This window comes from Macrobrachium nipponense, chromosome 35 (genome assembly GCF_015104395.2).
Source record: "Macrobrachium nipponense isolate FS-2020 chromosome 35, ASM1510439v2, whole genome shotgun sequence".
Taxonomy (NCBI): domain Eukaryota; kingdom Metazoa; phylum Arthropoda; class Malacostraca; order Decapoda; family Palaemonidae; genus Macrobrachium; species Macrobrachium nipponense.
In genome coordinates this window covers 40926056-40944692 of record NC_061096.1, presented here as the reverse complement: position 1 = coordinate 40944692, position 18637 = coordinate 40926056, and the positions used below count along the sequence as shown (strand labels likewise).

The following is an 18637-nucleotide window of genomic DNA, read 5'->3' as shown; positions in this document are numbered from 1 at the left end:
AGAAGAACCTAGAGGAGTTCGAGGAACGCCTTTCTTTTTCTTGACTGCTCTCACAGCTGCTATCTTCCATTCTCGTTCGTGAAGTCCTCCCAATCCTCTCTCGGGTGAGTCCTTCGGAGTCCATGTACTCATTTCATCACTGGAGTCTCGCGTTTCCAGACTGGTGTCTTGGGTCTCATTTGGGGGTAAATCCTTCATTTTCTTCTTTTTCTCTTGAATTTTTAGATGATCCTTAGTCATAAGCGCTTCAGGATTCAACTCCACTGTGACATCCGCCGCAATATATACTCACGATAGAGTCATTCCAGAGGAAAAATCAAACTTGATTTTTCAATTTTTCAAAAATTGAACCAGGGATTTCCCAAGAAAATTTCAAACCAGATTTTTGTGATTTGTAGAACGGGATGCAATGGATGGGAGTTAAAAGGGGTTGGTTGGTTGTTGATGTTGTTGTTGTTGTTGTTGTTGTTAATATTATTATTATCATCATCTCCGTTTCAGGGAATCCCTTCTCACCCCCACCCATTTCGGAGTAGGGGGTGGGGGGGGGGGGGGGGGGGAGAGGTAGGATGAAACTCCATTATAAAACATCTTAGGTGTCCCCACTATAACCCCGCCAAGTTTCAAGCCCATCGGACCAGCCGTCTGGCCATGATTGAATGACAGACGGACGGACAGACATAACGCCCATTATTGTAAAATTATTATTATTATTATTATTATTATTATTATTATTATTATTATTATTATTATGGAATAAATAATCCACGCTGTCGAACTTCTCAGTTACAGAGGTCCTTTATTCCTCACACTGTTGGACTGTGGAACAGTCTCCCTGAGGAGGATGTCGTGCAATTAGAACTTCAAAAGTTCAGGCGGAGATAATACAATGCATTACTACCCTAGAGCTATTCTCCTTGGACTTTAATGCATTTTACGTATTTATGAATTTATATTTTCTTTTTAATAAGTGTGATAACATCAATATATTTCTCTTTACCTTCTCATAATCCCTAATGAGCACCATATTTTCTGGAAGCTGGAATTTCACGTCAGTGGTCCCGCTGGGCTTATTCTATAGGAATATTGTTCATCTAATAATAATAATATAATAATAATAATAATAATAATAATAATAATAATTTCAGTAGATGACACATATTCACATGGAACAAGCACACAGGGGCCATTGACTTGAAATTCAAGCTTCTAAAGCAGTAACTGATCATGATACAGAAGAGCCAATGATTTTTCATCGGCCTGGGGAAGACGCGAACCTGCATCATCCGAGTGGCACACCACAACGCTAACCACTACACCAGCGAACAAGCTAGTATAGTAATAATAATAATAATAATAATAATAATAATAATAATAATAATAATAATAATTTGAATCCACTGATTCCTATTATCTTCAACGAATTATCCGAAAAGAACGAAACATCTCGCTGAGAGAGAGAGAGAGAGAGGAGAGAGAGAGAGAGAGAGAGAGAGAGAGAGAGAGAGAGAGAGAGGTCGCTACTTCACATGAGAGAATATAATTAATGACTATATTGTGAGGCACCATATGTTAACTCAATACTAAAGTCTCAGTCACAAGCTGTACCTAAACTGAACGTTGCTTATATTAAGTTTCACTTAATAACCACTTTCATTGCTTTTGTAAAATGCGGGGAAACTCTAATGTATTATACAAATATATATATATATATATATAGATATAATATAGATACAAATATATATATATACAAATATATATATATATATATCTATATATATATATATATATATATATATATATATATATGTATTATAACATTACCGTGATTCATATACATATATCGAACTACAAATGTCCTTTAATATCTAATTCGCTCTACCTCGGAATTAATATATTTTCATATATGCTTAACCGAGGGGGAATTTATTAAGCGATAATAGAATTGGCCATCGACAGGCGCGAACCAGCGACTTCCCAATTCCAGGACTGGCAGTGAAGCTTCACTGCCAGTCCTGGAATTGGGAAGTCGCTGGTTCGCGCCTGTCGATGGCCAATTCTATTATCGCTTAATAAATTCCCCCTCGGTTAAGCATATATGAAAAATATATTAATTCCGAGGTAGAGCGAATTAGATATTAAAGGACATTTGTAGTTCGATATATATATATATATATATATATATATATATATATATATATGTATATATATATATATAACATATAAGCACATTTGTAAATATACATATATAGTATGTATTATATATTATATATATATATATATATATAATATATATATATATATATAATGTAAAACTTTCGCATTACAATGCGCTTTCATTTAAATAGGGAATATTTTATTTCTCGCCTTTTATTTTGAAACATGGAGAGTGACTGCTTAATTTTAACAGAATTACCCGTTATAATAATTATCTAATCATCCAACAGTACAAATATCACTTCGTCGACATCAACTACAAATTCTACTATTATCATCAAGAAACATTTTATTGAGTTAAAAGCCCGATCATCGACAACAGTAATAATAGTAATACTGATGTTAATAATAAAAGTGTTCAGTATTCCTATAGTAATATATATAACAAGTGTAAATCATTCTGTTGGTTGCTACATCCGAACTTTTCACACACACACATACAATATATATATATATATATATATATATATATATATATATATATATATATATATATATATATATATATATATATATATATATATATATACTTACTATATGTGTGTGTGTATGAAAAAGAAAACACAGCAATAGAAGTCCTCCTTCAGGTATCCATCTTCTTGAACACGACAACTTAACGTTAACATGCAAACCTAGAAAAAAATAAACAAAACTAGAATATCATTATATATATTATATATATATATATCTATAGTATATAATATATATGATATATATAGAGAGAGAGAGAGAGTGATAGATGAGAGATAGAGAGAGAGAGATGTGAGAGCGAGAGAGAGAGAGAGAGAGGATACTCACCTTTTTCGTACAACTCATCCTTGATGTTGCTGTCCGTCGTCGCTGCTGCTGCCCCGGCCTCCTTGGCGTTGGTCGAGGCCCTAGTGCGATGCGTGTTGGCGTTGTTCGAGCTCGTCGAGGTGTTGGTGGAGGAAGTGAGGGTGGAGGTCGAGGCCGACTTGACTAAGTGCAAGGGTGAGGCGTTGAAGGAGTTCTCGGCCGGCTTCTGGCTCTTGGCGAGGGCGGCGGCGCCCGCGGTGGTAGCGGGGGCGGGTCTCTCGGTGGGCACCGAGGACGACCTGCCCAGGTGCTTCGAGGGGGAGTTGTTGGAGGGCGAGGAGGTGATGCTGGTGTTGGAGCCTCCATCTTTGCTCCCAATCATGACGGGTAGGGCGCGCTTACTCGATCTGCAAGAGAGGGAGGGATAATGATTAACAAAGTGCCACTAATCCACAAAAATAGTCATATCACTTATGCTCTAATAAGAAAGAAAGGAAGAAGAAATTAATATATATATATATATATATATATATATATATATATATATATATATATAGTTATATATAAAGTATGTATATGTACATATGTATTTATGTTTAAATTATATACACAAACATATATATATATATATATATATATATATATATATATATATATATATATATATATATATTTTGATATCCACTGGCTGGAATGAGACTATTTTATGCAGTCTGATGATTTGGTTTTGTCAGTGCATATTGGCGTTGGTCGTGTAATGATTATGGATCAGCAGTGGGTTAATGTATATTCATATACATAAACATATACTTATATATGAATAACTTGATCACGAAGTATATAAAACGTGATGCTATGTATAAATAAAGGTTTTTGCCTTCGTGACAAAAAACCTTTATTTATACTTATATATATATAGTATATATATATATATATATATATATATATATATATATATATATATACTATATTAATAAGTATAAATAAAGGTTTTTTGTCACGAAGGCAAAAAACCTTTATTTATACATAGCATCACGTTTTATATACTTCGTGATCAAGTTATTCATATATAAGTATATGTTTATGTATATGAATATACATTAACCCACTGCTGATCCATAATCATTACACGACCAACGCCAATATGCACTGACAAAACCAAATCATCAGACTGCATAAAATAGTCTCATTCCAGCCAGTGGATATCAAAATAATCATCATTTACTCCTTACTCAATGGCAGGATTATATAATTACTTCAAAAAATTATCTTAATGTTATTTTTCTCCTGTCTTTGCTTTGGAATCACTTCCACGAAAAGTAAAAAAAAAATTCGAAATTGTCAACACGGCTTGGGGCCCCACGTGGGGAAATGCCCCACGTGGGGAAATGAAAAATTCCAAAGTGCCACGTAGTATATCAGCAGTTACCTTCCATCTTAGACTCCAATTGATAGAAGAGCAAATAATCTGTTCTCCTTTTCCAGTAAAATCTACTGAATGAATTCTGTTATCTATTTTTTTTTTTAGTTTTTTTTGAGAGAGAGAGAGAATGGGATGGCGATCGCGAGAGGAGATAGAGAGAGAGAGACGAGAGAGAGAGAGAGAGAGAGAGAGAGAGAGAGAGAGAGAGAGAGAGAGCTGTTCATTATACTTTAAGTTTTGAGGATTATGAGTTATATTTACAATTTCTAACAGCCTTTATTATTATTATTATTATTGACTCTGACCCAACAAAACCTCGAAAACTTTGAAACTGACCATAATCGGGGAGGAAAAGTTCCAGGGAGGAAAAGTTCGAAACGCTATGCTACCGCAACGCCTCTCCTTCCCCTTCCCTTTCCCCTACCCCTCATCCCTCCCTCCTCTCCCCCTCCTCCCGGAAAAAAATACGCCAAAATTCACACTCTGGCCCAACAAAAACAAACTGGATGGATTGCTTTCAATTGTTTTGTCAATATGAAGCGAGTTTACTTCTAGTGCCTCTAGGGCGAGTTGGTTTGAAATCACTTTTCATTTGACTATTTATGGATATCTATATGAATATATATATATATATATATATATATATATATATATATATATATATATATATATATATATTTCTTTCGTCAATTTATATTCAAATCCTCTGGTAAACTGCCGAAGCCTGGTTGGACTTTCGTAAATTTAAATATAAATTTACAGTCTTTCTTAAACTGCCGAAGTCTGGCTGGATTTTTCCTATGGCTAAATAGCTTCTAATTATGAATTATGGATTTTTATGAATGACTACCAAATTTAATATGCACTTAAGTACTGTTTATCGTTATGACTATTATGATTGTTTACCTATATTTATTATTATTATTATTATTATTATTATTATTATTATTATATCATTATTATTATTATTCAGAAAAAAAATCCTGCTGGAGAAGTGATAGAATATAAGATATGGCAAACACAACTAGAGAGAGATGCACTTCACAAAGCCCATCCTCGTAAACATACATTAATATACATAGATACATACTCACATTCATACATACATACAAGCAGACAAAACAACAAAAAGAAACACCATTCTCTTCACATCCAATACGAAAGCTCGTGAAGACATTAACGAAGCAGCGAAGAAGGACAAACTACCTCTCCTTCCCTGGGACCTGAGGCACCGTGATGGAGGAGGAGGAGGAGGATGGGAAAGGAGGAAGGGGAAGGAGATGCGAAGGGGATGTGGGGAGAGAGGTAGGGAGGAGAGGGAGGGAGGGGGAAGGGGGAGAGGACTAGCCCTGAGCGAATCGAGGCCAGCCAGGTAGAGCAGGAGGACCAAATTGAGTCTGGGATGCCAGTCCCTGTTGACGCTAAATTGGCACTTTACCTTCATTTCCGCCTCCCTTCCAGAACCCCATCAACCGGGGACAGGATGCTTAACAGACTCGTAAATACAAAGGCACCGGTAATTAAAACAAATCCGAACAACTCTTTCTTGCACGCATAAAGGGACTGCGAACTCCAGGGAAAGAATTGGCGAAACGCTGATTTGTGTGTGCATGTGTGTTAAGTTACGCTTAAGTACTAAGAGTGTGTGTATGTATGTATGTATGTATGGATTGAGGCGGGAAATTCTTACGGGTGATTCAGACAAACCTACATAGTAAATTCATTTCAAGTAAATGACGTGAAATACTTATGTAACTGGGGACGTAGTTGACCAGAGCTTATATAATTCAGAGGAACTAATGGAAAGAGCTTCAGCCGTACTGATCGGTCTGCAAGTCACTGTTCCCTAACTTGAAGTCAACAATTATATTTTACCTGGACCTAAATAATTCAAGTCCTACTGGGATAGTCCGACCCTCCAGCACTTCAGTTAATAGAAGACAAACAAGTTACCATAATATTGTAAGGAAGTAAATGCATTTAAAGGAAAATAAAATATTAACATTCTTACACAGCCACACGCAAAAACAATTTCAATTCTATTTTATTTTGCTAAGTTAAATATTTAATTTCAATGGCCCTTTTATTAACAGCACAACCTCCCTGTCTACCTGATGATTCAAAGTTTACTCCATAGACAGTTCGTTTGTATAATTAAATTATTTGTTACAAATTACTAAGTTACAAATTACTTAAAGGATCTATCTTAGTTTTACAAAACGAACTGGAATCAGATGCTATTCACCCAACTTAACCTTCAAGTCCCAAAATACCATTCTTACAACCCCCATTGCGAATTCATATGCATGTGATACGATGATTGCAGAACGACCTAGGATAACCTCCCAACCATATTTTACTTCAGTAAGGAAATGTCGTTTTACATAACAATTGTTTCTCCCTCTCAAAGGTGAAGCAGTTGGTGCTGTAAGGTTATTGTTATCAGCATCGTCGAAAATAAGCATACTTTGAAGTGCAAAAAAGATAAAAATTATAATTAGAAACTTCTTACTTCGCCGAGGCTCCTAAAAACAGGCCCAAAAATAAATTATCTGGAAGACTGACATCTAATAACGCAACAATTAAATGAAAAAAAACGTACAAACAGATGAAAGGAAAAATCAAGTTATAAATCACTAATAATGTAAGCATTACATTATGCTAAGTGACAATTATAAATGACTAATTCACGACATAACCAAGAGTCAGAAAATTCGGTAATATATCTAAATAAACAACGACAAAAGTTCAAAAAGTCTCATTCAATTAACGACAAAATAACGATACGTAACCTTCCCCTAAGAACAAGCGCGGACAGAGGACGGGGGAGAAGTCGAATCAACTCTTAATCAAGCCGAGACAAAAATAAACATTAAAAAAAAAAAATTCCTCGGTCGTCAAGAGGAGAGTTTTCTTCCCATAAAACCTCATCAAACAAGGGATCCGCCTTAACACCTCTAATGACGGCGGAGGCTTCAGTTCCACGCAAAGTGAATGAACTCATTAAGGAAAGTTTGACGATCTTTCCAAACTTCCTCCCCTCCACCCCCCGCCCCCAATCCAACCGGTCGAAAAGTATCACACACAAAAATATGTAGAGTCGGGCGAACGGGAGATATAGACGAGAAGGTAGAAAAAAAATAGAGGAAAAAGGTGAATGGGAATGAAAACAATTTCAGCGATTCTCTATTTACTAAGACAGTATGAGAACGTGATTGATATAATATGTTGTATATATATATATATATATATATATATATATATATATATATATATATATATATATATATATGTGTGTGTGTGTGTGTGTGTGTGTGTGGTGTGTGTGTGTGGTGTGGTGTGATATGATATGCATGTTTGTGTACGTAAGGAGAGAGAGAGAGAGAGAGAGAGAGAGAGAGAGAGAGAGAGAGAGAGAGAACCAAAACCAAATCGATGACTACCCTCTAAGCACGATGCACATGACTGATCTAAAGTTACTCAACACCCGTAGTTCTTATATGGCCAACCTTTCGTAATCTGTCAAGAGCAACAGAGGAGCCATAATAGTTAACGTATTAAGAGAGGGCAAACTAATAAAAAAAGGAGGAAAAAACTACTCCGTTTGGGAGAGCTCACAGAACCATATATCACTCTCAAAATAAGTTCGAAGTCCCATCAATTTCTCCCTCCATCTCCAGTTCCCAAGTCAATTTTCCTCGTGAACTGTAATAGATTCCTTTAGGAAAAAGAAAAATTGGGGTAGGCCCAAATCTATGGGGCGGCTCTCTGTAACTTGTGGGGGCAACAGACGGCAGCAGAAGTTTCAAAGGCGTTTGTCTAAACTTCGAGAGCAGCTAAGAAGGACAAGCCCCGCTAGTTTTTTCTTTAGAATAATGTACAGAAAGAGGGGAGTAAAAACATTTATTGGATCCACTTTACTGACAAAGGTATGTTTACTTAAACACAGCAAAAATGTCCTTGTTAATGTCTTTCCGTGTACGCTCTCTAAACATTAGTAATTTTGCCTATCATGAATTTCACATAGGGTTCAAGCTAATCAAGCCTAAAAGTATAAGCACAAAAGACAATTGTTTTAAGCTCAAGTTCTTATCATATACCAAATCACATCCACACATATGACTCAGTTAAATGATGCTAAAAATACCCTCAAAATTCACAATTCTTTTCTGCATTCGGAATGTAATTAATGTACTTAAGATTTATATTTTTCTGCCAGCTTTCAAAATCAATTAACATCATCATCAGGTTAAAATTCATTCCTTTTTATAATCACGATATACCATGAAGTATAGGGGATAAAACTACTTTCCTTTTAATATCTATCTTTCAAACACTTATTTACAAAAAAATTCATTTAACATGTACCAAAAATCTGAAAGGTAATATCTTGCATTATCATTAAAGCCCCTTTTTCCTCTCCCTCATCTACAAAAATAAATGAATAAATATATAAATAAAAAAAATGAAAATTGCACAAACAAATAAAAATTTTACGAATTTAGTTATGGCTATTTCCTTTTCTTCAATGCCAGTCGTATTCGACATCTTTTAAATTAATATTAACTTCGAACAACAGATATATTTATCCACCATGTTTTCCAAGAGTAATTCATACAAAAATAAGAATCAATAGAGAATACAATCCCTAATAGGGGAGTAATTATATACTATACTGTTCCTTCTACTTAAATTTGGAAAAAATTTAAATTATATGTCAAGAAACCTTTCTCAAATTATTATTATTATTATTATTATTATTATTATTATTATTATTATTATTGTTATTGTTATTGTTATTATTATTGTTGTTGTTGTTGTTGTTGTTGTTGTTGTTGTTTTACTTCCCTCCGTTCTGCGCTATTCATAAGCAAATAAAAAAGTATCGTTTTAACTTGCTTATTAATTCATTAATTGAAATATTTGGAGTCTCGCATACATTCGTTGATGATGAAAATAAAATACTACTACTACTACTACTACTACTACTACTACTACTACTATACTACTACTACTACATAGTACTCGTATTTATAGCTGCATCCAATCACAGACGGATTTAAATCTTGAAGACACTTTTTCTTCTGCCTTCATATCCCTCCATGTACCGAACCAATGATTACCTTGACACTGACCAAACTATCTTGCCACCGTCGAGTGACGATACCTCAATCTGAAGGTCAGAATGAATGCCAAGAGAGACTCGACGTCGAATGCCTGCCATTCCGGGTCTTTCTCGTAACAAAAAGACCTTAACAGACCTTAAGAGATTAAGACACTTTTAAAAGACCTTGACCACTTATACAGCAGCGATACTGCCTTGCATTTTCAAATGCACGTCGTTAATATGACATGAAGTTCCATGTCTGGAAATGGAGGTTTCGGCCTTGAGGTCATGAACTGGTGTATTCCTTTCCAGTTGTATTTCTTGTAGCATTTGTCCGGGTGAGTTACTGTATTGTGTCCTTGGTCTACATGGATTACAATGTCAAGTGTCAGCGAGGTTATAATATCCAGTTGACGACAGATTATTTCTTAACAAGATCACAGTAAATCCGCATATTTGTGACAACTTTAAAATCATAAATAAAACCATAGTCTGTCAGTTGTTAACTGTATCATTTTCTATGAATACAACCACATATAATCAATTATCTAATGTGTCCATTTCCGATAATGAATATTTTCAAGACTCAAGGAAGTTCACAGAAAAATACACTCCAACACTCATAAAACGTTTGTGCATTTACACATTTGCAGCCGCAACATAAAAATAACTTCACAACTATGCCAGTCCAAACAAAGTTGACGAAATTGCACCCAAATCTATTATTAAAGGGACGAATTAGTTGACTGAATGGCTAAAACGCATTGCACAGAAAATCTTGGAGCAGGACTAAATTCCATAACAATATCTGAATACTTACAATGTTTTCAGTCATTTTCAAGTCTTCAAATTAAGAAAAAATATACATGTTGCCTTTACATACATACATACACATACACACACATACGCACACACATACACACATACATTATATATATATATATATATATATATATATATATATATATATATATATATATATATATATATATAAAAGTGTGCGTCTTACTCACAAGAGGAATAAGATGAAAACAAGAAAAGAATTTGTCTTTGAAAATAAAAAAGAAACAAAAGGAACACACACACACACACACACACACACACATACACACACGCGCACACGCACGCACGAATTCCTAAACCGGCTAATTAATGCCCAGGGCCACCCATTCCAAAACCAGTTATCAGGAACGTGTCGTGAAGTAGAGTCAATCAGTAAATATACAATTTATGCCACTCGGCATGTCAATTACCAAGTGCCTCGAGAGCTTTAGCGCACGCAAATGTAACGGCTATATGAGGTAGATGGCACCACGAGTCATACCAATATCACCGGACTGCTACCATTCGGTGTCCCCGTGTGACTCCTAAAACTTGACGGTGGAATATTCACATCCAATTTACGCTCGTTTCATGACTTTATATTCTTCCCATAACGAACGTATAAATAGAACATTCAATCCAGAGCGCATAAATATAAAAATGTAACCAATAAATTAGCCTGCTAATCATATTCTGACGGTTACATTACTCGGGAGTTATTTCGCACATTATGACGGTAATTTCACGGGAGAGAAAAGAAAAACGTGGAATTAACTCGAAGAAAAAATGTGACCCAGCCGACGACACATGACAGCCAGCGACGTCAATAATGTGCAAGGCATGAACAATTCACAAAGGGCAGAAAAATTTACGAATCCATTCACATGACAAGATGGTGGCTATGGAAGGGGAGCAGAGAGAGAGAGAGAGAGCGAGAGAGAGCGAGAGAGAGAGAGAGAGAGAGAGAGAGAGAGAGAGGGCCACTGTTACATAACCGTTCCTAAATTGTCAACTCTGGCAAAGAAGAAAGACTTTGGTTCAGTCTGTCTGTCTGTCTGTTGGTTGGCAATAACGAGAAAATTAATGAACTGATCTTAATCAAATTTGGTGAACACATTCATTAGGTGACCCTTTCTATTGGGGTAAGCATTGGGGGATAAATATACAGTATATTTAACGAATCTTCACAATTAATACTACGATATTCATCGAAAATATGTAAATTAATATCATGAATACAAATCTTATATTTGAATGCATACCAAAGCGTATGTGATCATCAACGAAAGTTTTATATATATATACATGTGTGTGTATATATATATATATATATATATATATATATATATATATATATATATATATATATATATATATATATATATATTCATAAACGTAAACAATATTACAGAGAGCATACGCTTTCATAATGATGCCATAATTTAGGATAATAATACCCTACAGCATAATGTATAAATCAATGAATTATGTCTTTCTTATTAAGGATGATTTTCAAAGCGTCTCTAAAAGTCTGCCATGATACCTCAAAAAACAAAAAAACGTACATCTTTTCGCGCAGTCAGTTAAACCTCAACATCAATTTCCATTCATATTTCGCTCTTTCCCTGTTGGCTAAAACTTTCACAATTCTTGGAAAAAACAAAAACGCCAATCGCTGTGTCATTTCCCAGATATCTATTGCGTAACTAACGAAAGTTCACACCAACACGCACGCACAAAAATTTTCTGTTGGCGTACCACGTCGACAGAAATTTTACATAGAAATATTTTTCATACTGGTCAATACTTCTCTTAAAAAACGCATAATTTATTCTTGAAATTTTCTCAATGTCTGGGTGACATTTTTGTTATAAATTCTTATTTACTCTTCAAGAAAATTTGAGATTCTTTCACTGTCTGCCATTAAAATGGGTCAACTTATGCTTATTTCACGTCCTGCTTAAGTTTTTTTTTTATATTATATTTTGCTTATCCTTTCGATCTTTTTCAAACACTAGCTTTTCTGTTGGGTGTTCTGAAAGAGGTTGTTTCTGCTAGATTCAATTGATTAATTGCTTTTAAAGAATTTGTCTGTCAGAGATATTTGTAAATATATTTTTTTCAGGTTCTAGCTTTAATTTCTTGCAAAGTTACTTCCTTTCGGTTTTGCACAAGTGATTGCAACATGACGGAAGGAAATCGTGTGAGCGTTAATATCCCTAATGAGAAAAGTAATAAACAGCAATCATACACTGCAACCTTAAGCGAAGACTGATCAAACTTGTGTTATTTACAATTTCATTCAAGCATAAAACTAAATTTTCATATATAACCAAACGCTCTTCATCATACGTGATTTCCTTAACAAACATCAATAAGCTCCGATTATCTTTACATAAATATCAGCATCATAAAGTACATTAAATTCAATAAAATGAAATAATAAATTCAGATCGAAAGTCTAATTCAGACTGGAGTTTAATTATTTTTTACCTTATAAGTGAATGAAGCGTTTTAAAAAATATATGAAAATTAATTCTGTAATTTTTACGGTCTTCCTAACGGACATAAAAAAGAAAAAATTAAAAACTTCATCTATTTGCCATGCAAAAGTGAAATCAATTACTATTAATGAATAAATAAATATCGTCTAGAAATTAATAAGCAAGGAAGTTAAGCTTAAGTCTACCCACAAGCGAAGTGAGTCAAACGAGAGAGAGAGAGAGAGAGAGAGAGAGAGTAACCTTCACATCTTTGTATTAAAAACTTTCGAGGAAAACGCAAGTTTGAATCAGAATGGCTAAAATCTGAAGTTCATTTGTTTGCACTCCATACGTATGCATGCATTTCAATGAGAGAGAGAGAGAGAGAGAGAGAGAGAGAGAGAGAGAGAGAGAGAGAGAGAGAGAGAGAGAAATTCTTCTTCCCTAGCATCCTTCAACTTATGTAAACTTCCAACACGAAAATGAAAGCAAATTCACACAGGACTCTTTCCCCTTGTCCCAAAAGCCCTCCCTCAACCCGGCCAACCTTGCGGGGACGCACAACATATATTTTCACCCCGTTTACTCATTTTTTCCCTCCTCCTTTTTCCCTCTCTTTTTAATCTGATGGAGCTGATGGGTCCCCGGACACAATGGTGATCTAATTTCATGGATGTACTGAAACAGTTGCTCGTCTCACTTTGGGGTCATTATAATGTGATTAATTAAACCCGTCCGTGCTCGTGATTGGATGCATTTGCAATGTACATCCCTTCCCCTCCCCCATCCTTCTCTCCCCATTTTGGGAAATCCTTTAATTTTTTACCCTTTATTAAAGGAAAATTCCTTTAATTTTTTTCCATTTCAGGAGAAACCCTCTTTTAAGTTTTCATTTATTATATCTTTAATTTAATTCCACTGTATATAGCCCTGAGCTGAAATATAGTATATTATTACTATTATTATTATTATTATTATTATTATTATTATTATTATTATTATTATTATTATTATTATTATTATTATTATTATTATTAAAGCTGAAACCCATTAATTTTTTTCCATTTCCTACGAGAGAAACGCTTTAATTTTTTCCATTTATTGAATGAAAATTCCTTTATTTTTTGCCATATATTGATGAAGAAATCCTTGATTGTTTCAATTTATTAAAGGAGAAATCCTTAAAATTTATACCATTTATTTAATGAGAAATTCTAGATTTTTTCTATTTTTTATAATATAGAAAAAATCCTTAATTTTTTCTATTAATAAAGGAGAAAGGAAAAACAGAGCAACGTTTTGACTGACAAACTTTCTAAAATAAAATAACAAGTTCATTGTATTTTTAACAAAGAAGTTTTTTTTTTTACAGATTTAAAAATGGAACAAAATTATGATAATTTCCTTATTGGCATGGCGACGACTATAATCACAGATGTTACGCCAAAGTAAACAGGCTCCTAAAATTTAGAACTTAGAATTCTTTCTTGTCGTTCAGTTACTAAGGTCATGGGCACAAAAATACTGTAGCAAGGAAACTTTGGATTTGTATGAGATATACCCTCTTTTCACTGAATAAAGTCCTACTATACATAATTGCAATCCCGTTGCATTTGTCCATATCCTGGAACAAGAGCCGTGATGGCATAAGGCCATCTAAGTTTACAATAACAATAAATCTTCATTCTTGTTCGCCTCTATTATCTGCCCTTACCTTCTCTAATTACTGCATACCTTCCTTCTGGGCATTATTTATTCTAGCTGTATCCTTCCACTTCTCTTTTCCTTCCTCAATATTATTCTTAATCTGTTCTGCTCTCTCCCATGCCATTACTTCTTTAATCTCCAAGTCACCCCCACCAAATTAAATAAAAGTAATATCGGAAAGACGTTGGCGCGCCCGCGCCAGTATACACACACACACACACACACACACACACACAGGAGAGAGAGAGGGAGAGAGAGGGAGATAGAGGACGTTCTTGTCTCCTATAAGGATCATGGGGACCCTTTATGTAGTAGGGATTGGGTAACCGAACGAGAGAGAGAGAGAGAGAGACTCTCCTATTTGTGTGTTTATGTCTGCGAGCAGCGAGCCAGCGATCGCTCGCGCGCGCGCGCGTAGGATACCGATCAGAGCGTCATTCCCAATTGAGGTCTGGGTGTATTTCAATGGAGCGAGAGGTTTTAGTGTTCCCGGGCGACCCACAAGGTGGGCCCGTAATCACCGGGACCAGACCCTTTGTTTCCTCATCACGACCCATCAGCAGCTCCGCCCGTGCCACGCATCACTAACTCCTGGCATCATCATCATCACTACCACCATCGTCGTCGTCATCAGCCACACCGTCTTCCTTCTTTTCCCCTTCGTTTCTTACACGCCAGACGACCCTCATTCTCTCTCTCTCTCTCTCTCTCTCTCTCTCTCTCTCTCTCTCATCTCTATATATATATATATATATATATATATATATATATATATATACATGGAAGAAAATTGAGGTACATAATACCGGAAAATTGACCATAATAAACCTGTCTGTCCACTTAAATTAACAAAATATATGAAAATGATAAATGGGTTATTTCAACACATGAAACATTTCAACAAGAATATTTTCATAAGTTAGTTTTTTTCAAATGAGTCTACAACTTTCTAACTTTAAATTACACAATCGTATCTTTAAATCCCAATGTGAGAATAGAGAAAAATGGAAAAATTCTGAAAAAATAAAATGCGTATATGGCGGAAAGACCTAAGTTTAACTCTACGGTTAGACGTTGCCACATTTCATTATCTCGCACTCCCACGGACCCCCTAAGACTACCAAGGTCTACGGATACCTTGGTCACTAAGTCACACGTACGGACGTACTAAATAAGGACTGAAAACTTTTTCAAGATCAGAAACATATCTAAAGTTTTTTTTTTATCCTTAAGACAGTTGGGTTTCTGTTTCCAATATTACTTTTAAACATTTTGTAATAACCCGTTATTGCATACCTGAGAAACACGACGATGTAACCATAGACTTACCAATGTGATAAAAATGTAAAATGAAATTAAAGCAATGCTTGAAAACATAAAGGAACCATCAGAAATCTAGAATGAGTCTGAAACCTCACATAAATTCATATAATAATTGAAAAACAAAACTCCCTTGTTGTTGGGCTGAAAGTCTGTCCCTATCAGCGAAGGTACGTGGTGCATAAAATGTTAATACTCAATACTTCTAATCAATAATTCTCTGGTTAAATTGTAAAGCCAAAATTTCTTGTAAATCTCTGAAATAATTATATCGTTATTTTAAGCACGGATTAGATTAGCATTACTTTGTTTTATTTACGTGGCATGTCCCCAACACTTCACAATTCTAAGCTTCCACATAAAAAAAGATAAATGTTCTTAAATTATCGCATAACGAATAACTGAATGAAGCTATATGAAGATGCAAGCCCATACATCTACCGGCCATGTGAGACCTTTCCAGTCCGTTACGTCTTGTACCGTTACCCTTTTCGTTTGTGATGAACTTATTAGGAAATTATACAAGTAGATTTTTCACCCGTGTATTACGTTCACTAGGAGTGAGTTACTTGAATATATAACATTTCTGATAAGAACATAAGGGTTAAATAGACATTTCAACTGAACAGTTCTATGAACTTTGATGAATCAAACAATCCCTTGGTGTACCCAGCAGACTATTAGTAACTATGATTAAACCATACACAATAAAAGATTGACACATCACAATCTGAACCGTGAGAAAAAAAATAAAACCGAAGAGAGAAACGGCATAAAATAAAATAAAAAAATAAATTATGTCTATATTATATATATATATATATATATATATATATATATATATATATATATATATATATATATATATTTTAAATCTTCAAATATCCACCACCAACATAAAACCAGAACAGCGGAATGAAAAAGGCAGAATTTCAGAGATGTAAGAACTCTCACTGCACCATCAAATTAACTGGAATTTTAGAAAGTTATAACTTAATTTACTGAGACAGAAAGTTTCCTTGCGAGGAGGAAAATGTAATTAGAGGCAAAGAAGGAAAAAAAGAAGAATATCTCAGAAATAATCGTCACTTCCTTGCATACTAACGCAAGGGGGTGATTATGATACGTAACAATCGAGACAAAAATGAATGGGGAAACTCATTCACGAAAGTTATACGTAATGAAAGCAAAATACATAGGCATTCATGACTATGCCACTCGTTCATTGTGAATCGAAGAATTGTTGAAAAGTCTGGCATCTGTATATGATATATATTAACATATAATAAACCAATGTCTTCAATAATGTGAAGATTCGATAAATTCATTACCAGAACCCTTCGTGATGAAAAGAAAGTGTTGAAAATATATAATGACATACATATGTAACTGGGACAGATTACTAGTCCGTCAATGATGTTAGGATGATCATTATTATCAAACTGATTAAAAGCATTGACAGACTGTTGCTAAAGCAATACACGTCCCCTACTGATAAAAAGCATTCTCAGACTGTTGCTAAAGCAATACATGTCCCCCGCCAATGACACTTCATTCACGTCTATGCAAGATGATCTACCTTATTCCGAATCTCATTGACATCCATTCAATCGTGTAAGAGTTGCAAACATAACTTAAGTGTCATAGCTACTCTTTATATAAAGGTCACTAAACTTGATGCCATCTGAAAGGGCTTCATTAGGTTAACATGAATGATAAAGATATGTATCGTGAAAGAGACATAAACAATGAGGACAATCTTTTAATGCGCATCTATTCATGTTCAACTGAAATGCCATCAACTGCGTAAGGAATTTGTGATAACAATTATTACGAGTACGCAAGAATTAAGCATTAAGATTGTCAATGGTTATAGTGAATTTTAAAATCAGAAGACACATATTTATTGTCGAAAACGAATCAAAACTATACAGTAAAGAAAGAATAGATATTTAAAAGAAAAAAATTCTTAAGAGAAAACAGGAAAACCTCAGTAGTATTATATTACAAATAACAGTAATTAGGTAATAAAAGTCTATAAAGAAGAAGAATTCCATTCCCCTTACTGTACATCTCCACCGAAATTATCTGCGATACTCACTTCAGCGTCCTCTTTTGCATGCAATTTCGGAAAAGGTTATAAACGAGGCGCCTGCTCTTGCCATCCTGTGTCTTGAATAAATTCCCCACAATGAATCTCGCGGTGCCTTTCCTTTAAACCCTATCTCAGTCCGGTCACGACGTTCGGGCAAATGTCATAAATTAACAACACCCTCTCCACTTAAACCCCAAAACCCCCCTCCCTTTAGAAAGGAGAAAAAAAAAAAAACCTATTGCGCGCATCAAGTAAAAACCTTAGCGCCGTTATCGGCGTCCCAATCTCGACAGGTCATCGCACAAACAAGAGAGATACGGGGAGAGGCTCTTAGTAAACTTCTCCGCTAAGGCACTTTATGAATACGTTAATTAAAGAAGGCGTCACCGCCCGGAGGATTTATGTACGGCCCCCTCCGAGGAAGCGACGGATGACCTCGGCGGATGACCGACGAATGTTTGGGGAGGGGGGCTGTCTTCACATACATTTAGTTAGCAGCGGCGTGGGGGGAGAAGACAGTGATTTAACGACGGGAGCCGAAATCCAAAGCCCCCGACTCCCCACCGACATCACCACCGGTGTCACAATGAGATATATAAATGGCTCGCAACGCTTGGGAATGGCGGGGGGGGGGGGGGGGGGGGGGGGGTGAGATGCTAATTTCGTTCCAGCCGGACTAAAAATAG

General features: G+C 35.2%; 1 protein-coding gene across 1 annotated transcript in view; it reads right to left on the bottom strand.

Annotated features, from left to right (window-relative positions):
- Positions 1-806: 806 nt before the first annotated feature.
- Positions 807-18637, bottom strand: part of LOC135208320 (rho GTPase-activating protein gacF-like) — a 140531-nt gene continuing 122700 nt past the window's right edge. Inside the window, exons 3-4 of the mRNA XM_064240424.1 lie at positions 3016-3401; positions 807-835 (exon numbers count right to left, since the gene is read on the bottom strand). Coding sequence (XP_064096494.1) covers positions 807-835; positions 3016-3401 — 415 coding nt within the window. The remainder of the gene's footprint in view (positions 836-3015; positions 3402-18637) is intronic.